At 42.8% G+C, this 27522-nt stretch overlaps 1 protein-coding gene across 1 annotated transcript in view; it reads left to right on the top strand.

Moving 5' to 3' along the window:
* Nucleotides 1–27522, top strand: part of LOC147658885 (leucine-rich repeat-containing protein 56-like) — a 193156-nt gene that overhangs the window by 127261 nt on the left and 38373 nt on the right. Inside the window, exon 5 of the mRNA XM_086952057.1 lies at nucleotides 21105–21226. Coding sequence (XP_086808183.1) covers nucleotides 21105–21226 — 122 coding nt within the window. The remainder of the gene's footprint in view (nucleotides 1–21104; nucleotides 21227–27522) is intronic.

Raw genomic sequence — 27522 nt, 5'->3', positions numbered from 1 at the left:
ACTCTACATTCTGACCAGGGTCATGCGTTGAGCTCTCGAGCTTACAAGGAGGCCATAGCCATCTTGGACATTGCATTGCGGTACTCTAGTCTCTTCCATCCTGAGGGTAATGCGGTAGTGGAAAGAAAAAAAAGTGACATAAAGCAATCTATAACAGCGAGGGTATTAGGTTCGGGTGATGGGTGTCAAACATCTAATAAGTGCCCAACGTAGTCTTAATAATCTGCCAAGAAATTCTCTAGGCGGAATCACTCCGTATGAACTTTTGTTTGGTACTAGAATGATAATCGAAGACCTCGATAGTCAGACTTTAGTGGTGGAACAAAAAACCTTTGATATCAAAGATCGTTTGGCTGTTTTACAGGACTTAAATGAAAGAAGAAGAAGTCTGAGTAACACAAAGCTAAAGCCAAAGGCCAATGAAGAAAAACCACCTGTCTCAGCAAGACCTGTCTGGGTTCCAAAGATTGGGGATCTGGTCAGAGAAAATATCGCGGTGAAGAAGGAATTTGGGCCTTCTTACAGAAAAGCAGTACCTGTCTTAGCAATCAACGGAACAAGATCAGTAGTACTACGCCCCTTGCTGGTAAAAAGGAGAACAGAGTTGTATCAATCGACCTGGTAAAACCACAACCATGTGGCCAATAATAAGTAGTAGGCCCAGTGGACTCCCAAGATGTAGCAGAAGACCAAACCTTGCTACAATTCAAGAGGTTCAAACTGAGAGACAAATCCAATTTGATAAACCTGCAGTGGATAAAAAAGGACTATGCAACAAAGCCATGGAACTTGTGCCTCTTGAAACCCAAATTGCAACAGTTCATCAAGAAACACCTGTCTACAATGATGTAGCCTCTGACTATACTGAAATGACAAAGGAAGAAGCAACTAAAAAGATTAATAACAATCCTGATGCGATTCCAACAATTGACAGAACTGCCTCTGGCTATTTCATCAATTTCGATGACTTTTCTGAAGATCCCAGTGAACATGAAGAAAAGCCAGCAAACAAGACATTCAAAAAAAAATAACAGAACTCTTTCATCAACATGGAGAAATATATCTGATTTCACCATGGATTGAATTGTGGATTGTGTTAGGTGTACTTTTCCTCCTGCTTTGGCTCATTTTAGTTTTAAGCTTGAGAAGAATGATTGATGAAAAATACAGTACAATGGACATAGCAAGTCAGAACATCAACTTGGTCCTAAAACCTCACAAGTCATCTCATGTTGAAAAAAGAGACCTGTCATCAGTAAACATCACAGCCATTCCTATACCTGGTGGTGTAGCATGGGACGCTATTGATTACGACATCTATGGCCCGGTTGAACTCTTGAAATATCAACACCAGTTCAAGGTTTCATTAAGTGACTTTCCGCCCGATTCATCAATGAAAATAGCGCTCGCAAAGGGCCAGATTCTGAGAATCTGGCCCTTTGCGAGTGTGATTTTTGCATTTGGGATTCATCATCCCAAATGCAAAAATCCCTATTTGCTAATTCGCATATTTGCGAGGATTTACATTTAAGGAATCTCTAATTGAGATTCCTTAAATGTAATTCATCATCCATTTTACAATTGCGAAATCGCAATTTCGGGCCGCAATTTACCGCGAGGTCAAACCTCGTGGTAAATTGCGAAAACTCAGAAAAATGCATTTAAATGCATTTTTCTGAGTAGCACGTTACACACACACATGTCCTTTGCACATGTGTGTGTGCAACACCTGTGTTCATTTCCATTGCAGGGGTGCTACAGGGTGTCCTTTGGACACCCCTGGCACCCTTGTACTCGCAATCTCATTTGCGATTAGCTAATTGCTAATCGCAAATGAGGAATGACTCCCCATGCATTCCTATGGGCCTTTTGGCCCATAGGAATGCATGGGGAGTTATTCCTTATTTGCGATTAGCAATTAGCTAATCGCAAATAAGGAATCAGTGGGAATCGCAATTAATATTGCGATTCCTACATGAATACCGTTTTGCGAGTCTCAAATAGCGATTCCTTATGATTCGCTATTTGAGCCTCGCAAAACGGCCCGTTCATAAATCAGGCTGTTTGTCTCACCGAGCAGTTTCTCTGATGATTGGGACTTTGAGACTATTAATAATATGATGTCTGATTTAGAAATGTCAGCAAAATTTAAAGATCATGATTATTTAGAAGGTTCATCTGATTATGAAGAAATGTATTGCTTTAATCATTTTGGGCACCACTATTTGCATAAATCTGCAAACCCTAGAAATGTTTTAACTTTTAATCAATGGGAACATTGTCCAACACCGCCAAAAGGCAGCTCGAAAACATTTTATGAGAAATTTCCATACTTCTCAGTGTTTAATATCACAGATCCAGAAACGTTTTATTTAAAAAATGTGAATAAGAAAGGAATGAAAAATATGTTGACCAATACAAAACAGATATATTCTGCAAAATTTTATGAACAATTGTCTTTATTTGGTTTTGAATTCTGGAAAGATAACATTGAAACAAAAACAATCTGGGGTTCAAAAGATTGGCGAGTACAGGGATTAGAATCATTATTCAGAGCCTGCATGATCCCTGAACAAATAATGTTCCTGAAAGACACCATTCAACAAACAACCTGTCTTGGCCTAGCCAAGATAAAAGATTTAAACAACCCGTCTATACCAAAGCCTATGCCTGATAGAAATAGCACTACAGATGAGGGGTTAGATGTGTCCCATATTTTACACCAAAACAGAACTAATCCTGATAGGAAAAAAATGGTTGATCTGGCCCACAGACACTAATAACTGTCAAGATAGATTCCTGGACAAACACAGGGGTTCAAACAGAACAGGCCAGACCCAAGATATTCATCTTGATATTCAAGACAACATCCAGGGATAATAACAACATGCATTGTAGGAAAACTATGCCTCGAATGGCTACAGAAATCCACACTACCTGAAATTAAGCAACACTTGACTTTACTTAAAGACGGTGCTGACTTTCAGGATTTCTTATTGGGACCTCGCAAACAGCATCAAAAACGTTTCATATACGTCGGTATATATGCTGCTTACAAGGAAGCTTGGAAAATAACGCAAATTGAAACTACTGAAAAAATAGGAGAAATTGATCATATTAATTTGGAAAAATCACTGTCTGTTGTGGACAATGGGTTAACGGCTCTGTCCTTCAGAATTTATTCTTTGGACAGCATTGTATCATCTGCTATTGATATAATAGAACAGGATATGCTAATGTTACAACATGGCTAGTCCCAATTACGTTCTATTGTACAGTTAGGCTGGATGTTACACAATCTGCGTTCAGGCTACGTGCCTTGGCGTCTAATCAACACAACGTCATTATTTTCTATCTTTAACCTTACAGATAAACAAATCTCTTTGGCACAAAAAGGAGCAGACTATACTGTGCTGAGCATTGAAAAACAGTAAAGATTACCATTAACAGTTTCTGAGTGGCCTGTCATTGAATGGATAATACATGGTACCATAACAATACCAATAACGACATTCCAGTTAGAATACTGCCTACATTATATACCAGCGGGCCTGTATGAAAGGTTGGGTAAAGGATACATTGAGTCGACCTGGAATTTACCTTACACACATAGATGTTGGAGTGGGCGTAACAAAGAAGTATTTCTTAGTGGGAAAAATTGTGAAAAACCGGTAAGTGGTACACTTCTGTGTCAAACAATGAATTTACATGGAGCCCGTGAGGGTTCATCTTTCTTGCCACTTGCACGGCACCCCAGCCACACAAATAGAACCTGTTTTCAGGCAGCTTTCCAACGGCAGCTACGTTATGTTAAGTGACCACAGCTCTTGTGGCATGTTGCCAGGAACGGCCTATCTCGTCAGTGTTACATCCAGGGTCACTTGTTGTATGCAAGTATTGCATCCAAACAGCAAGCCAGACATGGAGGCAACGATTCGGCCTTCATTGAATATCTCTTCTATTCGAATTGATACATTAAGCAGAATGAAAGCCATTCTTTTACAAAAAACTGTGTCTTTGACCTCGTCTAGAGAAACGTATGATCTGCAAGTTACAAGGACCTCAGCAGAGATACATACATTATGATCAACAAACTGCCCCGTACATTTCGTAGAAATGTTAGGTCAAATTTTAAACATGTCAGATACCAGTGGCATCGCACATGTATTTAAGACACCTTTTTCGGGACTGTTAGCACCCTTTGAAGCAGTCCTGAGCAATTCTCCAAATTTCTTGCACTCTGTGTTCGAGGGTCTGTCTCTCATTTTGGGACTCGTAGCAGGAATTCTATTTTTGTTCCTTCTGCTCCGATATGGCAAATCCAGTCACCAGCGATTCCCAGATTACCATGGAACAAACGATCCAGGCAATGCGGTACCGAAATAAGATAACACAGGTCCTCGGCTTGGCTCGTCTAAGAGATCTGAATACCACATGGTTTCTATCATTCAGACCAATCTGGCAAGATTGCATCTTACCTGTTCTACGATGCATGCTCTGCGGAGAAGAATGCGTGTTAGACATATGTCTTTCACTTCCATCAGCAGTACCTATGGAGGTCGATACTTTGCTTGGTTCGGTAACGGCTCATGCAACGCGTTGTCCCCAGCGGCTACCAATTCTGATGACGGCATTCGTTGAGACCTCACCATTACGACGAGGTGGCGGTGAGGTACGAGATGAAAGCGGCACACAGGTACAACTTTCTGTGAACATAACTGATCCAGATCACGCTGACGGTAATGCATCTCACATATGCACTATTTCTACTTTTTCAGAAATGGCTCAACTTTCACCTACTGTGGTAGACGAGTTCTTTGCCAGCCTATCTGAGTTAATGTTTTCTCCTAACAACGAGAATAACTCTTGAGAAATAAGCGCACAGCGTTCCCTGAACTTTGATTTCGGCCTTCAGTTTTGATAAACAGAACTTCTAAAATTAGGAACTATTTTTTACTACAACGAAATTATTTTTTCTCAATACCAAAATATTTACCTTTTTTTTGGCACAGAGTAATCTGCTTAATGTAGAACTATTCTTAGAGAACAAGATTTGTGTTTTTTGATACCTAGAGATAATATTTAAACTTAGCCTCTAGCACATGTTCAGTATTATATAAATCTGTGATGAAATGGTCTCGACCTTCTCTTCTGTATTAAGAGCCGTTTCATAAATGTAATTTCGTGAATCATTCAGCCAGCATTTCAAATGTAAAACTATATGCATTATTTGAATGATACCACTGCTTGGAAAACGTACAGTACAATACTCATTTTTCGTGTACAAACCATTTCAAATGCATTTTATGTATTTTTGGGGTGGGATTGTAAACACATGCTTAGAAATTTTATAACTGCTTAGTATTTAGTAAAGATGGACATTCTATGTGGAGTGGGTGTTGTAACGTATCTAGGGCTCTAGTGTAATTTTCCCGATTCATGCACTTATATAGGTATAACTTATCATATTCTTATATAGGCATAAGAATCATAACCAAATTTAGGCACAGCCAATGCAGTCCAAATATGGCATGGCTACTTCCACTAAGCTCCTAGAGTACAACGAGTTCTTGAAGACAACCAGCCTTCAGCAGTACGGGACTTCCCCCTGCTTCAGTATTGATTTGTTCCAGAACTCCTGGAGCATGTAAAGAACTTCGAGTTCTTAGTGACGTTATTATGTCCACCCTTACGTCAAACTCGGCACCTTCCAGGTATAAATATAGCAACATCTGCCCTAGCAAACACACGGTGGTTTGGAGCAGATCGACTAACTACTTGCCCGACGCCCTGCTGTAGCGAGTGCCGAAGGAAGTCGACCCTCCAGCTGACGCACTGAGACGCTGTCTTTTCTCCTGCCGAGAAATCTAGCTCCAGTGTTTCCCTACTACCCTTGCGGGTTACTGGGAGATCGAGTCCTGAGAGAGAGTTACAAGACCTCCTTCATTCTATAACCAAGGTACAGAGTTGATTAGACCCTTAGAGAATTCTTGGATAGGTTATTGGCAGAAACTATTTAACTCAAGCTACGCCTCACTTACTTCTTCCCTTGTACTAGACTTAGGTTAGGTAAACCGGGGTAGGCGTATTTTAGATGCACCAGTTGAGTACTTTTAGTCATTATTTATCATTGTATGTATTTTATCTATTTTAAGTAACTTACGGCTTAGAAACCATACAAATGCTTTTTTACAGTATTATTTCATAATACACCTTTTACTGTACGCACTTTACTTCATAGCAAGTGTTACGATTGTTGCAATTAACTTCTCTTGCATGAGAAAGAAGACTGCTCAATAAATAACCTTTTTATTGAAAATGCCCGTCTCTCTATTTCTCTGCAAAAACCCTGGTGAAACGAAGCATGCACAATTAACTGAGTGAAATAGCCATCTATTGTTTCTGCGACTCTGAAGATATATTTCTTATTCTTGGGGAACAAAGTTGTCATGTTATATGGTTGTCAGAAACTAATCCCTTCTTGTTTATTCGAGAAAGTTTCTAGTGACGTCTTAGCTAGCTGGCATTCACAATTAAGTCTAACATACTCAATAGAGACCTAGTCGACTTCAGTCCTACGTCTAAACTATCGTTTATGTTATTCCAATGCGCAGAGCCTATTGGGAATATAGGAACTAAACTACACGTGTTTGCAGAACTCGTGTATTGGCATACACTTCCGCAGTCTTTAAGCAGCCTTTAAACAGCCCTGTGGGAGGTATCCCTTACTTGTGTTCTCTCTTCAATGTACTTGGACTATAGAAGAGGAAAAACATATATATATATATATGTAAAACGAGCGGCCAACTACCCAAGGTTTTAGGAAAGGTCAAAATGACCTTTCTGTGAATCGTTTCTGAGCCTCACTTGCCTCTAAATTGGCCTCAATGATCTCCACGCCTTCAGCAAGAACGCCATCTCCACACTACTTCCGATGTCGGCTTCGTAGGATTGTCACGTGACCGGAATGTTCCTCGCCCATGAATTCAAACTAATTACGTCACGGACATAGAAAGCGAACTGTATGCAAACTGGTTGGTTTTACAAACTCCCCTCTTTATTAGAGGTGTTCCGTGGCCATTTTTTATATATATAAAAATATCTCCATAGGCTTATGTGAAATGCATTCTGGTCCCCACGCGTAATATACAGTATGCTAAAAACTTGTTTCAATGTGACCCGCAGTATTTGTATAATAAAATCACTGCTTGCTATTGAAAAAAGACGGGGTATTTTATTAAGCCACTAGTGAAACTCTATTTTCCTAAGCTCCCACGCATCGGGGGTCCAGCTCCTAATCATATATTTACAACTATTATAAAATGTAATCTAAAATGTAAATAGCTCCCTATTCCTAAAATAACTCAGCTAGTACGTTGTTTAATCTGAAGAGTTATGTAAACATCATTGAAAGCTCTCTTAAGATACCAGTGATTAGGTGTTCAAATATATAAAAACCAACAAATAATAGTATATATTTCAAATTATTAATAACAAACAGACAAATCCAAGAAAGTGACAAAGTGAAAAGTAAAGAAAAACCACCACCGGTGAGAGGTACTTTCTACTGCTCCTCACAATCTCCTTTTCATCTTCATATTCATTATAATGTTTCCGCCTGTCTAAAAAATACAATGATATATATATATCCATTAGTACGTTAGTTATAAAGTGGACATCTAGCACATATCAAAAAACCAAACGTATATTCATATGAGCTACTATCAATATACACTAAGTATACAGCTATTTTCAACTTCACATGTCAGATTAGTTTCATATTTAAAAGGGAGATTTATTTAAGCGACCAGATTTCATCTTGATCCTCAAAACCTCGAGTTGCAGTGTGTTACTTCGCAATTAATCTTGCCTCTAAGCTGTTTAATTTGACTTGTAATTCCTCTTTTTTCACATTTTGTAGAGTCAGAAGTACTGACCACCGAATGTCATTCTCAGTATGATTTTCAGAAAGGTAATGTTGTACCAATGGAGCCCCACTGGTTCTGCATTTATTTCTAGATTTACGTTGTAGAATCCTGTTTTTTATTGGTTGGATTGTTTGTCCTAAATAGACTTTTTCACATGGACATATTATACAATAAATGCATTTGACATAAGCCTATGGAGATATTTTTATATATATAAAAAATGGCGACAGAACACCGCTAACAAAGAGGGGAGTTTGTAAGACCAACCAGATTGGATACAGTCCGCTTTCCATGTCCGCGACATAATTAGTTTAAATTCACGGGTGAGGAACATTCTGGTCACGTGACAATCCTACGAAGTCGACATCGGAAGTAGTGAGGAGATGGCGTTATTGCCGAAGGCGTGGAGATCATTGAGGCCGATTTAGAGGCAAATGAGGCGCAGAAACGATTTTTCAGAAAGGTAATTTTGACCTTTCCTAAAATCTTGGGTAGTTGGCCACTCGTTTTACACATATATATATATATATATATATATATATATATGTTTTCCACTTCTATTGTCCAAGTACATTGAAGAGAGAACGCAGGTAAGGGATACCTCGTGATCAAGAGGTTTTACCTCGAAACGCGTTGAGTAGGAGCTAAGAATAAAAGCTCTTGGATAACTGCAAAGCTGGCCTGGACATTCCTTTCTTTATTGCGTGGAATCGATTTTGGATATATATATATATATATATATGTTTTCCACTTCTATTGTCCAAGTACATTGAAGAGAGAACGCAGGTAAGGGATACCTCCCCAGGGCTGTTTAAAGACTGCAGAAGTGTTGCCGATACACGAGTTATGCCGCAAACACGGAGATAGGATATTCACAATAACTATTTTATCAATTAAACATCAAGCTGTGAAGTACTGTAGAGACATCTGTCTGTCATCCCTGGGTTTTTGTTCACTATCTGATACAGGTTGCCGCTATAGCTGAACACAATAACGTGGAAGTAGTTGAAAAAACAAACGCCCCGGTTTAACCAAGCAGGATTAGTAAACGCTGAACTCGCCATCTTTACAAGGTATATCCTCCATTATATAAATAGAAAGTATATTCCTCCGTTTAATAAATACGAGGTGGAATGTGAAAACATACCCTAGATGAACTTGGCAGTTTAAAGTTTCATATATTATTCATAGAAGGATATGAACACTTCGAAAATGTGTATATGCTTCTTACTGAATAAGTGGTTGCACATATTGGGTGATTTTTTCCTTTCTAACACGGTTCAATGGCTGTGGTCTATCTATTTTTTGTTGTTGATATTATTTTACTTTATTTGGGGTTGAGAGGTACTGACTGCATCCCCGAGTCATTAAAAGGTTTTGTGAATAATGTGTAGATAACCTTGGTAAGAGATGGTGTTATTGTTTTTGGTATAATATGGTTTGTTTGTGATATGTTTAAAAACTGGTAGGATTTGAAGTTATATATATATATTCAGTATATATAAAAAACGATGTATATAAAGAGAGCATTTTCGATATTGTAGGTATGTGTCACATTACCCCAGTCCTGATAAGTCCTAAAATATTATAGGGCCAAAACACGTTGACCTTGAAAGGAGAAGCCTTGAAAAAATTTAAAGAAATGTTAAAATAAGTATGGGAGTACAATCATTTTGATAAAAGGACTAGAGTGATAGTAGTCCAATATTGTACTTCTGCATGAGAATATGGGACTATCTCTGGACAGAATGCTGTTTGTGTGTATATATAAATGAGCATCTGTGAAATTGATTAGGGTAATCTAAAAAGTTTTTTGTCAAATATTGATTTATGTATTGTTTTTTCCATCTTTTGCTTAAGAAAATATATATAGAACTAGCAGCCCGTCCCGACGTTGTCCGGGTATGAATTGCTGCCGGCCAGTAGTATATTGTTTTGTAGGATTTCGTTTAGATAGCATTTCTTATCTGTGACTGGCCTGTGAAACGCTCCGATTCACAGTGCACTGCTGATACACTTAAGAGTGCGCGTTCAGTAGTGTGTGAACTCGAGTTTCCCTACTTTATTTTTCCTTGCAATATTATATAGCACAAACTCAACAACATGGCATGAGCAGAATTTACATTACAGAAGAACACATTGATTTGTGGTAGGCACGGGGAGACAAAGCGATTTGCCTGGAATCACAGGATGTTGAGCTGATGCCGAGATTCGAACGTAGCTCCCCAGCTCTAAAGTTCGCAATTCTAGAACTTGTGGCGGGAGGTGTGTCTAAAAGTGTATGTCGGTGCTGGCCATCAATGAGAGAGACCTGTGCATTTTTCAAATGGGTGGTGAAAAAAAATGAGTATGTTGCTGGAGATGTGGGCCGCTGTGCCACCAATGTACTTACCGGGGAGGGTAAACACCCATTATTCTGCAACTTTCTTTCCGCATACCATCACTCCGCATACTTTCATTACGAAAGTACCATGACTCGGCAATGCCATTATAACGCATTGCATTACATTTTATATGCTTTTACCATGGATATATTTACAACAAAATTCGTTGTAAATGCATGAATGGTAAAAGCACAGTGGTATTTTTAGGGTTCATGGCTAGGTTAGGGTTTTGGGGTACAGGGGTATTTTTAGGGTGCAGGGGTAGGTTTGGGTTTTGAGGTACCGGGGTATTTATAGGATTCAGGGCTAGGTTTGGGTTTTGGGGTACAGGGGTATTTTTAGGGTTTAGGGATAGGTTTGGGTTTTGGGGTACAGGGTATATTCATAGGGTTAAGATGGGTTAGTGTTTGAGGGTGTTGGGGTATTTTAAGGAGTAAGGGTGGGTTATGATTATGGGTTGCAGGGGTATTTAAAGGGAGCAGGGTGGGATTAGCACACGATATGAGACATGCCATGAAGGGCGGAACGTACCACACGCCCCCAGCGTTTGTCACGCCCCCAGCACACGCCCACAGCACAACACAGACACACCCACAAGGGACTACTTTGCTGGCACGGTTCTTTTACCTTTTAAATGTATATGGTGGGCGTCTGCATAGCCTATGTCATTCTGCTGCAACTGCCCTTTCCAACGCTGTATTGGGTGTTGTGATTGGTGCTGTAGTTCCTGAGATTTCCCGCCTCAAAGGTTTGGGTTCTCTCTTTATTATATTAGTATGGATAACAAAAAATAAAATAAACAGAGCCACAGGTTGATTTGGTGACATTTATTCAATAGCAACTAAAAGTGAGAGAGATGTGCTTCAAAGAAGGTCTAATTAGTATTTTCCTTTGCATTTATTGCTATTAGAAATATTCATTCCGACGCATTGTTTTGTATAGTTATATGTATTCATAAATAAAGCAGCATTAGATATTCTTTGCCCTATTTCGCTATTATCGTTTGTGCAAAGATTGCTGAAAAAGTAGTTAACAAAGCAGCTAACGAATCACATCAGTAAGAAATATTTACTGCACCCATCACAATCGGGCTTTAGAGCTGCACACTCTACAGAGTCAGTACTACTCATGGCCACGGATACAATGAGACAATACGCGGATGAAGGGCAGATGGCGGCAATGATCCTGTTGGATCTCAGCTCGGCCTTTGATACCGTCTCACACGGGCTGCTACTTCATAGATTAGAGGAATGTGGTATCAGAAGTACTGCATTGTGATGGATGATATCCTTTCTTTCCTCATATAGCTTCCAAGTTGCCCAGCAATCATACCTGACAAAAAGCATCTATCTACCTCAGGGAGTTCGATAGGGATCGATACTGAGCCCCACGTTAATCAATCTATAAGTGGGACCATTGGCTGATCTAGTGGGGGAGTACACTGTTACAATTGTGTTGTACCCTGACGACACTCAGCTGATTGAGATGTTGTCTCAAAACGGTGAACAGACAGCTCTCCAATTCTCCATGTGTTTTGAGGGTGTGGCTGCATGGATGTGAAATCATTGCTGAAAGTTGAATGGGAACAAAACTGAGGTAATGATTGTGGGCAAGGCCCCAAACATATGGAGATCTGCCTGGTGGCCTGAGACATTAGGCCAATTACCTACCCCAAAAACTGAGGTGAAAAATGTTGGAGTGTGGTTTGACTCCAAATTGTCATTTGAGAGTCAAATCCGTAGAGTAGTAGGAAAATGCTTTGGGACTCCAAAAATACTTAGAAAGATCCTTGATATACTGCAGAAGAATGCCTTTGTGACCTCCCAACTGGACTATGGCAATGTACTATACTTAGAGCATTAAAGAAAGGGCTGACTAAACTTAAGTCAGTACAAATTGCGCCTGCTCGTTTGGTACTAAGCCTCCCTTGAAGAGCATCTACAAAGAAAACCTTGGCAGAATTGCGCTGGTTGCCAGTTGGGAAAATAATTGTATTCAAAGCAATGTGCTATTGTCATCGAATACTGTTAAAAAAAAGCCCACAATATCTATATGCTCTAATAACTCAATATACTCCCAGCCGGAACATAAGATCTAAAGGTAGGGCACTGGTAAATGTATGGAGAATTAACACAGAATGGGGGCACGCTCATTCAGATACCTCCCTGCAAAAACGTGGAACACGCTTCCAGAGGGTCTACGAATGGAGACTCTCGAAACCAGGTTTCACAGACACCTGAAGAGTTGGATATTCTCCTTCAGCATATTAGAGCTCCCCAAGAACGTAGGTCCTATTAGCGGGACCTGTCTCCCTTCCTTTTTAATGAGTCTGTTTTAGCGTGGGGACACACCGGTGGTGTACCCATGCGCTCTACAAATGGATTAAATTAAATCAATGTGTGGGCCCTAAAATGAGGTTTAAGCCTGCCACTGGAGTATGGCAGCTATTGCATTCAGAACCAGTGTAATTCTGTAAGATATGATGTTACCTAGGCCCAATGGAAGATGCAGAATTGTTGGTGTTTTAAATGAGCATTGCGTGCAACTTTGTCAGTTTAATGTAAAATTTAAGCCAATCCTTGTAATTAAACACATATAATAGACAACAATATTCCCACCTGTTTCTCATCAGGGCTAGTGAAGTGCCAGCGTGTTCCAAAATTGATCTATAGAGCTAGCTGACCAGATGTCGCCTGTCCCCATTGTATGAATCGTTTGTATGACTGAGTGTGTCAAAGATCCACAAATGTTACATTTGAAAGAGCTTTAAAAGCTATCATTAATCTCCAGTGTATTAAAAATTGCCCGTGGAGCCCAGTATCATTGTGAAGTTCTTGGAAAGTAAGCAGCCTAGGGTCCCTGAATAATACACCCACTGTGGTGATTCATAGTCTCCCCACCTCAGTAAATCAGTTGCAGTGACAGTGCCAGTCTGCAGTGACAGTCTCCATCGGAATCAGAGTAACGTCAAGGGATTTATCAGTTACCTGGAGGCTGAGCAGGAAGTTATCTGCTCCCGGTGCGGTTTCTTACCATATTACATTCCTACCTGAATGCTGTACCTTCTATCTAATCTCAAGAATAAAAGTACTACATGTACATTACAACAAGGACCCTTCATCTTTATTTTACTGAATTTAACAGTATGGTCTCACTGGGGACCTGTTATTTCAACTTCTTGATAAGCAGCAAACCACTAGTCTGGTCAGTTATGGGAGGCCACTGGGCGGAGGGCAGTCCAGAAAAAGCAGCATCTGTGAGCATCCCCTCCCAATTGTATTGATGAGTACTCTGTTTACACAAGATGATGGCCTGCTAGCTATCTAGACATCCATTGGAGCTGGGCCGCTAAGTAATAATTTTCAAAATACAACACCCCCCTCCCTGCCTTCTAGGAAGCAGCTTAAGTTTTTCCAGAGCCATCCTTCTTCTCCCAGTGTCCCATACAAGGCCTCCAAACATTGTTGGGATCAACAACGGCAAGTTAACAAAATGTTAATATCACTATCTTTGATATTGTGCTGCGGCCGAGAACGCATAGCGCCAGAAATTATCACAATGCGATTTCTACTCTTAAGGATAGCATAACTGCCACTAGATAACTGTCCAGAAGAACTGAGTCAGTATGATAAATGTTTCTACCCACAAAACGGAAGGTATACATCTCCCATCGTAGTTGTCCGCCTCCAGCTCAACCTCCTCACTCACTAGAGCAGGGCTGAGTGGAAAGATGTATGATTTTCCACGGTTAACCCCTAGGCCCTAGACTTCTTGAAACAATGATAGTGCCTAAACTATAGATTAGCATTTATATCATCTTTCGCATAAAGAAGCATGTTGTTGGCATATAGGGAGATGGAGTGCAGGATTCCTCTAATCTGGAGTCTACAGCGGTCATCCTCCTTCTGTATCATAGCTGCTAATGGCTCCCCAGCCAATGCGAATAGCAGTGGGTATGGTTGGCAAACTTGCTGTGTGCCTCTGGAAATTTGGTATTAAAAGGAAAGATCAATTATTGGTTTTAACCGTAGCAGTCGGCCTGGCATATAGTAATTTAACCTACTGAACCATTTGCATTCCAAGACCAATCTCATTAGGAATTTAATCGCATAATACCAGTTAACGTAATCAAAGGCTTTTTCCAGGTCTAGTGCGAGGCAAGCAGAATTAGGCCATCTCCTATGAGGCTGATTCTATTATACCAAGAAAATTCCTAATGTTTAGGAAGGAATCCAATCAGTTATGACCCCATTTTGATTGGCATGTATCAAGAAGCGCAAATTTGGTAGAAATTGTCTCAGGAGGATTCGATTGAGTATATTGTACTCTGTCGTCAGGATAGAGATACGCCTATATAAAGGTATATCTAAGGAGTCACTTCCTGTCTTAAGTATCGAGACCACCAGATCTTCATTAATGATGGAGTGACAAATATCCCAACTTCTTTGATTCTTCGTAAAGAGTAAGCAGTTTAGGAATCATTATGGAACTGTATATTGATACCACCTAATATCAAGGATAGAATATCAATGGACAAAATATTTAAAGGTAAATGCATTTAAGGAAGTATAGATTTACTGTGTAAAACTCTGTGGGGATCCCATCTAATCTATGTGTTGTTACAGTTACCTTGTTGTTAAGTGCTCCTATTATCGTGTTCAGTTATCGGAGAGTCCATCTTCACAGCTTGGGCACAAGTTGAATCTGGCAGTGTCATTCCAACCAAAAAGTTATGTATGTCACCCTCCCAAGGATCTTTAACCCTGATATAGTTTCCCAAAGGAGATGCCTGGTTTATCTGCTTCTGTATGTGTTTAGCTGTCTATGCATTTTAGTCAACACATCTTAATCTTTCTGATGGTGCTGCATGAAATTCTTTTGCTTGTAAAATCTGTGCTGAATGGCCCCCAATTGTGGAGTCTGCTTGCTCTAGGTCAATATGGGAGTCCTCTGTCTTTTGGAGATCATTTAAAATTACTTTCTTGGCCCTGACAGTTGTTTGAAAGCACGTGCCTCTCAGCACAATCTTAGACACCTTCCATTCAACTTGGGGGAAGAAGGAGGTTCCTGTTATTGACCCTAAAGTAGTTGATAGTACTTTCTCTTGATGTGTCCCCAAAAACTGCATCCTCGAATCAGAAGGGCTACAGTGTCCATGTTGGAAAAGGATGGAAAGTCCTGCCCATTTCCAATTCCATCGCGATATGGCAGGGACCATTTTACCAATAAAAGTGGTATTTGTGACGCTGTGTCTTAGCAGTGAAGATAAACGTGTACTGTCTCATCTTGTGTGCAAGTTATGTGGAACAGAGAAAAAGGAGTAATATTTCATGTCCGTGCATACAGCGCCAAGAATCTGCCAGTAACTAATGACGTACCAATTGGTCCAGCCCCTTAACATTCAATGACTGCCGCAGACTATGACAGGAGAGGCGCGCTCTGTCTAAAGTCATGTAGGACACTATTAAAATCCCCTCCCAGAATGCAGGACCTACCAACCCATTCAGAGAATGTGGTTGAGAGTGTATGTGGAAAGTTTTAGTGGTCGGTATTTGGAGCATAAATACTTCCCAACACAATTGGTAGGCCATTTAAGTTCCTTACAGTAGTTCAAACCTCTCATCTCAATCAAACAGAGTGACATTTCCCACAAATGAAACTATTGGTATCATCCACATCACTGCACCACTGGTATACGCAGAATATTTTGTAGAAAGCACTTATCCTTCCACCTGTGTTGCAATGTGGTGCAAGAAAGCTGCATGTTTTTGTCTTCTTCTAAGCTGAGAATGAATCTTATGCTGTTTACGTTTGTAGCATGTGTGACTGTAGATACACATGCTACATACTCCTGCCATCTAGTGTTGAGCTCAAATGTTTGCAACTTGGTTTTTTTCAAAGTTGTCCTTCGAGATACGATGTATAGTAACTCCTCACTTAGTTGATAATGCTCAGGGACACCGCCTCCATTGTAAGTTGCTTTTTTTCTCCATCGGGTTCAGACATTCATTTACCAATCGGGCTCCATGTTCAATGCCTAATAGCGCCTACCGCCTACCGCCGGGCAGATTCCTTTCTTCGACTCCTGTTGTCGCAGAACAATTCTCACAATACTGCTTCATCATTATTCAATGTACTTCAACAACCACACTCACACTTCCTTAAGAGTCTCAGCCCACTCTCGGGCCTATCACCTCTCACCTCTCACCTCGGGTATCCCATTGTCAAGAATTCCAGGTCAATGATGGAAAGGACGCGCTTCCAATACTGCGCCCAATGCCATGTAAAGTTCCCCTGGACGGACCACCTTCAAGTCTTCAATCTCTGCTTCTCCCCCAAGCATGACAAGAACACCTGCCAGGAATGCCTCACTTTTCCGTCGAAGAAGACCCTTGAAAACCAACGTGATTGAAGGAGAACCAATCGCAGAATGCAGCAATGAGACAGATGCAACTCCAACATCTTCAGGGAACAAGATGTCGAGTTTGAGGAAGAAGCCATCTTTTCCAAGACCTAGCTGCTGCATTCCAGTTCAGAGGAGAGCTCACCCTCTGAATCCGAAGGAGAGAAGCGCCAGGGTCCAGAGGTTCATCTGAATTCTTCGACTGTGAGTCCAAATTACCTTGGAATCCACACCTCCTTCAAAGCATAGGAGACCTAATGACAGAGGCCATAGCCTCTTCCCTGCTTGACCTCCTACTCCTCACATCCGACATTTCCTGCTGTTTCCCCAGCTCCCCCACCACTTTCCTCACTGCCATCACATGTGCCACCTCCTCCAGTTTCACAGGAGGGGTCTCCACACTTCCTATGGGGAGGGCTGCCCGATGTATCCAGCTGAGCCTTATGTGGTCCCTATGATCCTTAACACAGACCCCCGATATGTGTCTCCATAAACCACCTGAAACACTAGCCACCCCCCCAAGACACTAACTTGTACCAAAACAGTACAGTAGATATGCACGTTGTGCAGGAAGACAACAACGTCCTGGTTACAACTCTTTCAAAGACACAACGTACCCTCAAGTTCCTCTCAGTGCTGAAAGGGCTGCTTAAGACCCCGTCATTCAAAGTTGGAGACAAGGCTCAGGTCATCACACCTAGGTTCAACAAAAAGTACAACCCTATGCTCTCACTCTCCCCTACATCCATGCCATGTTCTCCCGTACTCTCTCATGATCGACACGGTGCAGAAAGGTGCTAACCCACTGGGTACAGAGTATTGTCCATCTTCTGACAAGTAGAGTAAAAATATTGATGCAGCAAGCAAGAAGCAGTACAACTCTGTTGTCCTGCTCTCCAATACGTCAGGATGTATTGGGATGAGAAGGAGGAACTTCTTCAACACCTCCCTGCACAGTATAGACAATGTTGACAAGAGCTGGTTACAGGGGACAAGACCATCTCAAAAGTCACCATCCGCTGCACTCTCGACTCAGCCGAAAATGCGACCAGGTGTGGTAATACCATTATCATAGTCTGGTGTCATTCCAGGCTCTGTCTATCTGGTTTTAAGCCAGCAGTACAATAGCAGCTGCTTTAACTGCCTTTTAATGATGAACACCTAATTGGGTCGCAGGTAGATTAGATGCTTGGAAAGCTCAAGAAAGACGCAGATATAGCCAAGGCGATGGGTGACTTTCAGACAACCACTACTCGCAGGTCACTGTACAGGGGGGCAGTAAGACTGCCTCTCCGGACTCTCCTGCGTCTTACCTGAGGTAGCAACAACTATACCACCAAATATCAACACAGGTATATTCAGGAGGAAGTTACAAGGAAACAACACCATGTGGCGGGGCCAAAGGAGCCATGTCCTTCAAGCAGTGACTCCCTTTCACTTCCCCCCAATCACACTACACCTGTCGGGGTAGACTACCGGGATCTCTCCCTCACTGGGAAGAGATCACTGCTGACCAGTGGTTTTCCCAATCATACAACACAGCAACCACCTGGAGCTCACTGCAACCATACCAAACATCCTATCCTGCAGACACACCTTCTCAGAAGAACACCAGTCCCTTCTTGATGGACTGGGCTCAAAGAGTTTGGTATCCCGAGCTACTCAGTATGAGCGTGGATCCCCTGATCTGTCTGCCTCTTCGGGGAGATCTTCTGTCGCAGCAGCAGGGGACGGTCCTCCATCCGAACCTGTCCAGCCTCGGCCTACATGCGTGGAGATTGAGCGGCGACAGCTGATTCCATTTGACTTGCCTCCTGAAGTCTGTGATATCATTCTGGCAGCCAGGCGTCTCTCCACTAAATTGGTATTCGGCTGCAGGTGGGAAGATTTGTGGCATGGTGTACAGCAGAGGCTGTAGATCCCCTTTCTGCCTCTCTTTCACAAGTCATTATTTGTTCCTTCTTTTTCTGGCCCAGCAGGGCTCTGCTCTGGACACTATTAAGGGCTACCTTTCTGCGATTTTGGCCTTTCTCAGGCTCCCTGATCAGTCCTCTCTTTTAGAGTCCCCTGTTGTTAATAGATTTCTCAAAGTCATTACTCACCTTTTCCCTCCTATTCCGCTTGTAATGCCGCAATGGGACTTGAATCTGGTTCTTACTTATCTGATATGCGCTCCTTTTGAACCGGTTCACAACTGTCCTCTTCGTTTATTGACTTTAAAAACTGCTTTCCTGGTTGCCATCACCTCCGCTAGGCACGTGATGAGCTCCAGGTTCTTTCCTGTAAGCCTCCTTTTCTGTCTGTTCATCCCGACAAGGTTGTGCTTCGCACTCGTCCTACCTTCTTGCTGAATGTTGTTACTGCCTTCCACATCGGGCAAACTATCACCTTGCCCACTTTCTTTCCGCCTCCGCACCCTTCCAGAGAGGAACAGAGACTCCACCGTCTGGACCCAAAACGTGCACTCTCATTTTACCTGAATCGCACACAACAGTTCCAGGTGGATGACCAGCTCTTTGTTGGCCACGTAGGCGCCAAGAAAGGTCAGGCTGTACAGAAGAGGACTATCTCCCGCTGGGTCGTCTTGTGTATCAAAGCCTGTATTCTCTGACTAAAAAGGAACCTCCAGTGGCGTTGCGTGCTCATTCTACCAGGACGACGGCAGCTACTACTGCATTGGGATGTGGTGTCCCCCTGCAAGACATCTGTCGGGCAGCCACGTGGTCCTCGCCGCACACTTTTACCACGCATTATTGCCTTGACAGTCAAGTCCGGAGAGACAGCTTCTTTGGCCATTCTGTTCTCCGTGACTTCCTGGTGTGATCTTGATTTGCAGACCCACCACCAGGGTTGGTATTGCTGCGGTATCTATTCTAAGGTAAGGAATCTATCACTATGTGTTTCTTTCAGATGAACAAGTTACTTACCTTCGGTAACGATATATCTGTAAGAAACATCAGTAATGATAGATTCCTTACTGCCCCACCCATCCTCCCCATTCTGCAAACTGATTTGTAGGGTTAAGGTCATCCCTTTCAGGGCCCTAGTTTTAATTGCACCAGTGGTCAGTATCTTGCATGGCTCTGCGTTTTCTTGCACGGAAAGTCGTGTAGAGAACTACAGTCAGCACACGAGGGCGGCGTCTAAGTAGCTGCAGCGACGTCATCTCAGCGACCACGATGCCAACGATAGACGCGGAGCGGCACAACGCCACCTTACAATGTGCAGGGGTACTGCTGATGAAAACTTTCTGGATCCAGTATGACGCCTGGAGGTAATTCTAAGGTAAGGAACCTATCACGACTAATTATTTTTACAGATATATCGTTACCGAAGGTAAGTAACTTGTTTATCAGAAGAAGAAGTTACTTACCTCGGTAACACTGTCTAACTGTAGATTCCTCACCAAACATTCTGCCTCCCCGTTCTGTAAACTAAACCCATTTTCCATCTAAAAAGGCCCACATTTAGAGATCTGTGTGCTGCACATGCCAATCTGCCAATAGTCTCTGCATCTAAAAGCACAGACTGCCTAAGAAATCAACTGATGTTAGTGAACATGGGCAGCTCTTATACGCGGCTCACCTCATCACTTCCAGAGCATAGCATCATGGGCATGGAGTTGCAAGTTGACACATTCTAATGGCACACTTTTAAGTTTCCAGATAGAGTTTGAATCGGGGTTGAGTATTCACATGGTGAGGAATCTGCGGTGAGACAGAGTTTGAGAAAGAGGGTAACCGAAGGTAAGTAAGACTATGATCTCATCTGCATAGAGAGAGATTTATTGTGTTTTTGTTACTGGGTAGGAAACTCCCATAAAATAATTTCCCTGGTGTAACAGGAATAAGAGTGACAATAAAGCATTGGTTATCAACAGATGCTTTACAAACAGTGCAAGGATGGGAGGATAGTTGGGCCCAATTAGCACAATTTGAAACATTCTGCTGATGCTGTTTGTTAAAATGCCAGTAAATGTTCTAGATTTGTGCATTTTCTGAAACACTAAAGCATAAAAGTATTTCCAAACTTTCTATTTTGTGCCTTAAAACTGTTGCACAACTGTATTAAAGTGTCCAGTGCATGTCAGCCCCCTCACATTGTTACTTTGTTTCAGAGATACAGGACTTGCTATATCCCACCCATTGTAGGTCTCCCTTGGCTATGGTTTTTCACACTGCTGTATAGGTGTCTTCATCCTTCATCGTGGAGAGAGTCCTTTGTTCTGATTTGGTCCAGGGAATGAGTGGTTATGCAGCGTCGGTTTGGGACACCGGTTGTCATGCAAAGTCTTGTAGAAATGGACAACAGTGTGATGTTCTTTATGGCCTCTCTGGTTAATCTGAAATCATCTTGGGAAATATTCACTGACTTCCTTTATTTTCTTAGTCTTCCTCAGTGAGCACACTGAAGCATCTGGGACCCAGCCCTGAGCCTATGTGTGATGTGGCAAATATCAATCAGGAAGACATCTTTGCGGAGCTTAAAACCTGGAGGGAGATCCATGCTCAGTAAGGTTTTTATTTATTGTACGGGAGCAGTGGTGGTTTAGTGAAGAGGTTGCCTTGACTGCATGTTATTCGTTAATTTACTGACATATGATTGATAGAGTTTTCGAGCATATGACAAATGAACATTGACAATGAATATGGAAAAATCTAAATCTTTAATTGTCTAAGAAATCATCTTGTGGCAGATATGTAAGCATTCAGTTTGCTCACATACCAGCCATCGATTCGGCAGTGCATGATCCATCAATTTTCCACTTTGTGAGCATGAATTTGAACTATGACTCTTATCACATATTTACCCTAGCCCCTTTTTCTTTCCCAAGCTCAGGGTCATGTACAACTGGTTTGATAGAATAGGCCTGACTTCCAGTAAGGGCTATCCCTAGCTGAGGCTGCTAAATTAATTACTGATGAACTTACAGATCTGGACTGAACGCATGCCCTCACATTCAGGAGTGGTGATAAAGGGACAACTGCCAGAAATCGGTACTGTTAAGGCTGTCCATATCTTGCATCCCTTACTGATTTGATTTTATGTTTTAAACAAATGTTATTAGGTTTTATGAAACAAGACATTGATATCTCTCAAATCTCAAACATGGTCCCCTTCCCCTCATCGCAATACACCTTCGAACTAACTGAGGATCCCAGCTCAACTTTAAGGCACATTTCTGCAATGTTCTTCGAAAATAAAGGTCCTGTAACAAAGGGAGCAATGTTCAATGCTCGACGGGGTCCAAAATAACAAACTTAACTATTCCGACTAAAACTATTCATACCCTAAATTCCCCTTCCCCTCCCTCCAGGCATGTCAGATCCCCCAGTACTCTGCTCTCTGTAATAACCCCTGGGAATGCATAATCAGTGTTCTCCAAAAGGTAAACTATAGAGCTTTATGCTGGCTGCTGCTTTGGGTCCACGTATCATACATATCGCTAATGGGGGCGCCTGGCTACTTCTATGCGCCACAGAGGGCCTACCTGTTACCAGCTCCCCCGGGTCCGTGTCATTATCACTTTCAGCGTCTGGTTCTTTTAATAGTCCCACCAAGTGCTCCCATGCTCTAGCTGCCTCGAGTGCTCTATCACTTCCTGTCCTCTTTGCCAATTGTAGCCGAACCATTCCATCGCAGTCCGCCCATTTGATAAACTCTCTATTCCAGCAATCTAAGCTCGGGCCCGCTCATCTTCCAGTGCTTCATGATTTATCTCTTGGCAACCGCCAGTCTGATATCTATAAACTTGCTAGTGATTTTAGTTTTAGCTGTGTGGGGAAACCAATGCAGGGTCCAAGTCCGCAATGCCATATCCAGTTCCCTATCCGTCACTACCCTCTATACAGCAAGTACGTCATTCTAGTAAGTAACCAGAAGCAGGCACTTCCAAAGCATGTGAGGGAAGTCTGCTCCTTCACCCCGGCATCTCGGGCATTCATCTGAGTCAGTGTTAAAATATGTTTTAATTTTTGCCGGCGTGAGGTAAGCACGATGTAAAACATAGAAATGGAGCAATTGAAAGCGGGGCATTTCTGGTGCTCTTCCTCGCACGCTCCACTATCTCAGCCTAAGCCTTTTCCGGAATCTCTCTCCCTACATCAGCGTCCCATTTGTACTTAAGTGTGTCCAAAGGGGGTAGCTTCTCAAGGGTCATGCCCTTGTATAGGCACGTGACTGCCTTAAACCTCCCTGCTGCAGTCACTATGTATTGTCACCCTAAAGAAACCTTAGATTCCACTTGGTCCTCTCTCCAATGTGCACGAATAGCCGCCGTGAGCGCTGCATGAAGTAGAAAGTCCCCTCCTCTCAATTCAAACTGCTCCTGCAATGTACAAAAGGGTACCATGGTCCCGTCCTCATATAGATCCCCAAGATTAGCCAGCCTCCTCTCAGCCCAATCCTGTATGTCCTGCCAAGAACCCCATGGGGAAGCACCTCGCACATAGTGAGTGGTATATCAGGGGCCTACGACACTTTAAAATCTGCCCTCTTAAGACTCCACGTCCAGCATTGTCTCGCTGTCTTAAGATCCGTAGGCAGGGCACCCATGTGAATAGGAGGATCCAGCACTATTCAAAATAGCTGCTGTTTCTCCGGAACTCATCCTCTCCCCTCACCCACGCCTCGCAGCATCATCACCACTTGCTGTGTCAACCACTGCAGCTGTTCAGCTAAATAATAGGTTTCAAAGTCCGGCACTGCCCAGGCCCCCTCCGATGTGGACGCATCAGTACTTTTAGGGAGACCCTCCATCTCCCATTGCCCCATAAGAACCCTGTGATCATGGAAGTAAGTTGCTTAAATATCCGCACTGCTATCCAGACCAGCAGGGTTCCAAAGAAATACAACAGTCGGGGAAGTGCTACCGTTTTAAGTAAGGCCACCTTCCCGGCCACTGATAGTGGCAACATTCCCCAAAAAACAAAACTGCCCGCCAGGCCCCTCACTGCTCTAATGATGTTGCCCTCTAGTATAGCTGAACTAGAATGATATATGTGGACCCCCAGATAGGGGAGGCATCTACTTTCCCAACGGACTTCCTCTGTTTTTTTTTCAACTCGCATCTATTACCATCAGTGGGGAATAAGCAGGATTTAGCCCAATTAACCCTGAGGCCAGACATCTCCCCTAGTTCGTGCAGTACCGCCTTTGCTCCCAACAATTCTCTCCCCTTGTCTCCCAGGAACATAAGCAGATCTTCCCCATACAAGGCTATATGATGCATTTGTCCTCGTACCTGCAATCCTTCATAATATCTCCCAGTCCTAGCTTTTGCCGCCAATGGCTCCATGGCCAACACAAACAAAAGAGGGGAAAGCGGGCATCCCTGCCTCGTGCCTCTGGTCACAGTGCAAGCGTCCGATATCACCTCTCCCGTCCAAACCTGCGCTGTAGAGGATTTATAAAGTAAGGCCGTCCATGCTATAAAATCTGCTCCCAACCCGAATCGGGCCATGACATGAAAGAGATAGGGCCACTCCAAACTATCGAAGGCCTTCTCTATGTCTACTGTGAATATCGCTGCGCTGGCCTTGGGGTAAGAGTCCGCTTTGAGTACACTCAACAATCTCCGAACGTTGAAGGCCGTATTCCGAGTGGGAATAAAGCCAGACACTGGTCGCGATGGATTATGGTTGACATATAAGGCAGCAGGGCAGTAGCTAAAATTCGGCTTAAAATCTTATAGTTTGTGTTGAGCATGGATAGCGGACGGTATGCCGTTCGATCCCAGGCCGGTTTACCAGGTTATGGTAGCAGGATAATAACTGCCTCCCTAGTGGACACAGGGAGATAACTCAGTTGCCGCGCCCTATTATATAAAGTCACCAACTGCGGCACCAACTGCTCAGGGTAAGTAGCATTAAACTCGATCGGGAGCCCGTCCGTTCCTGGCGTTTTATTCTGCGCCATGTGTTTAATAGCGACGCGTCCACTCTAAGTTCAATATCCCCGCCGAGCTCCTCGGCTTGCTCTTCCTCTAGTTGCGGGACCTGGAGCTCGCGTGTAAAGCCCTCTGATTCCTCCCCAGTCCTAGTGGTCTTGCTCCTGTATAATTCCTTATAGAATAAGTAAAACAGCTGTTTATTCCTTTTTGAGTAAAGCAGGCACCCCCTGCGGGTCTCGAATCTCCAAGATCGATGACCCCCTGCGCGCTGGATTGGCCAACCAGGCCATCAAGGCTCTGTACTCGTCCAACTCGGCATGAGTGCATGCAAGATACGCCTTGTGGTCATCTTAGGCGCTGCCCCATTAGCACCTCCCTCGCCTCTTCTAAGTGTCACCATCAGTCGGGATTTTCAGGGCGCAGTTTCTCAATCTCCTGCAGATGAGTGTCAGCCCCCTCTACTGCTGCTAACAGTCTACTGCGCACTCCCACCATTTCAGACATACAGCGCCCCCAAAGCACCACCTTAAAGGCGTCCCATTCCACTAGTGGCATGGAGGCAGTTCCTCCCTAATCTTCAAAATATTGGGTAATGGATGTGCTCACCACCTCCCGTATTACTGGGTCCTCCAACGCCACTGGGTGGAGCCGCCAGGTAGGTATCTGTGTCCGGATCCGCGACCAGCACATCCGAAGATACACTGGATTATGGTCCGACTGTATCCTGGCAAGATATTCACTGCTCTTCACCCCAGCCTGCACGTCCTTGCATCCCTCACTGATGCCGCCATATGCTCTGCTTGTTTCCTGTTTGGATCTGCCATGTACACCGCTGCATTCCTGGGCAGGAAAAGTACACTGGTAAAACACTTCTAGCATGTGAGGTGCAGTAATTTTTTTTGTAATGAAGATAGATCCCCAATTTGGGCCTTTGCTTGCTGAAGACAAAACAGTGCCAAGAGATCTGCCACACTACCACAGGATGTTTAACCCACCATACTGCTCTTTATTTTCACTGAAGCAGCTCCTGCCATGTAGACGGTAGAGGGAAAAAACAATGACACCACTAGAAATTTGAGATATGGTAGGTTGGCCATGTCAGATCCTTAGTATTTTCCTCCCCCGGTGTCCCTCACCACTGTGCCTTAGTTTTCCATAAGATCTCTAATGTACAAAACAGGAAACCGTACATGACCAACTTTCTCCAGTTCTCAAAGAGTGAGACTGTCTCCCAATAAAAAAAGACTTGATCCCTATATGATGGACTCATTGCCAGTCAGAATGAAAGGCTCAAAACATTTGAGAGTTGAGTAACTGTAACAAAAGTAAAAACATGTAAACTCACTTGTTTTTTCTCGAGTGGCGCCAGGTAGTCATGTTGGGAAGTGTTGTCAATGGAGAAGAGTTTTTTTTTGGCGGGATTGATATGTGAGTGGCATCAGGTATCTCTGTGCCTGCTGTTACGAAAAAGTAAAATTTGACCCTGGTAGGATGGAATGGATCATCTAGGTGTAGGACTACACCCTAGTTGTGTGATATTCCAGTGTGGTCTTACTACAGAAATGGCAAAAACACAAGTGTCCCCGTGCTGCAATGAAAATCAGAAATTGGGAATGTCACGTAACTCTTTGGATCACGCAACTGCTTGACCATATAGCAATTGTCAATCATTAGGTTTCCTTTTTTCTTCTTTTAGGGAAATGGATTGCACAATCTCTCAACACCATCTCCTGTACAGTTCTTGTTTTTTTCAGCAATTCATAATTCTCTTAGGCTTCTCAAATACATGTAGATAATGTCCTTTTGGTATACTTTTCTCTAGATTATTTAGCTAATTTAGAATTTTGATGGCCAAATTTATATCTGCCATTATGACAGAATTTCCTTCATAATTGTGGAATAAGATGTACATCTGTCACATTTTCTACACTGCCTGAACAGAGATTTCGCACCCATGTGGCTTTCTTTCCCATTTGAAGCAGCAACTTATATGGTAAAAAAAGGTGACAGAAATACTGACAAAGCAGCAGAGGATTTTGTAGTTTCTTCAACCAACTGTTGGTACAGACACTACCTTTTGATGGAAGTCTGCCAGACATGGATTGGAGTATTTCATGTCAAACTTAGTGGGTCAGTCACCATAGACTGAGCATCTTCTGTCCACTGTTTTTGCCCTAGACTATTTACAGATGTGGTGTTGTACAGTTTGAACCGAACTAAAAGGCAGCAGAGCTATGTACAGGGCAAAAGGGAAAATACAGTCAATAACTGTTTGGGAGATAGCATTATTCATAGAACTGATGTTTCCAGTTACTGCTTCGTGATGTAGTATTCTTTAAGGAGAGAACATCTTCAACTCTTTTCTAAATTGAAGTAGGGTCAGGCGGCCTTATTGGAAATGGGGATGTTTTTCACAGTCTTGGGTGTATAGATGAAAAGGGCTTTGTGTTGTATTTTTTACATTTGACTCTAGTCTGATGATTTCCTTGCTGTCAGGGTGCTGAGGGCCAAAGGAGATCGAGAGATTGTCAGCAAGATATCTTGGGTTGCTGTTGTTGTGGATGTTTATATGATGCAGCTGAGTTTGAAGATAGCATGGTCTGGAAAGGGAAGCCAGTGGGGTTCCTCCGATGGGGGTAATGCAATCATTATTGCCTTAGGACCTGGATGAGACGTCCTTGGGGCCATGTGGACTCTGGTAGACCATGGAGTGGGTAGTTCCCACCAAACAGGTGCACGAGAGTAAAGCTTGAACAACAGTTCTGAAGTCACTTTCTGGGAGGGTGTCACTTTAGAGAGAGCTAGTACCATGTCTTTGTTCTCCTGACAGTGTGATCCTATAGGACATAGTTGCTTTCCAAAGTAAATCCAATAGATTTGGCATTGAGTGAAAATTGGGCTTCAAAGCCATCAGAG

Source organism: Lissotriton vulgaris, unplaced genomic scaffold, assembly GCF_964263255.1.
Source record: "Lissotriton vulgaris unplaced genomic scaffold, aLisVul1.2 SCAFFOLD_2315, whole genome shotgun sequence".
In the NCBI taxonomy this organism is placed as follows: domain Eukaryota; kingdom Metazoa; phylum Chordata; class Amphibia; order Caudata; family Salamandridae; genus Lissotriton; species Lissotriton vulgaris.
This window is presented reverse-complemented; position numbering and strand designations above follow the sequence as displayed.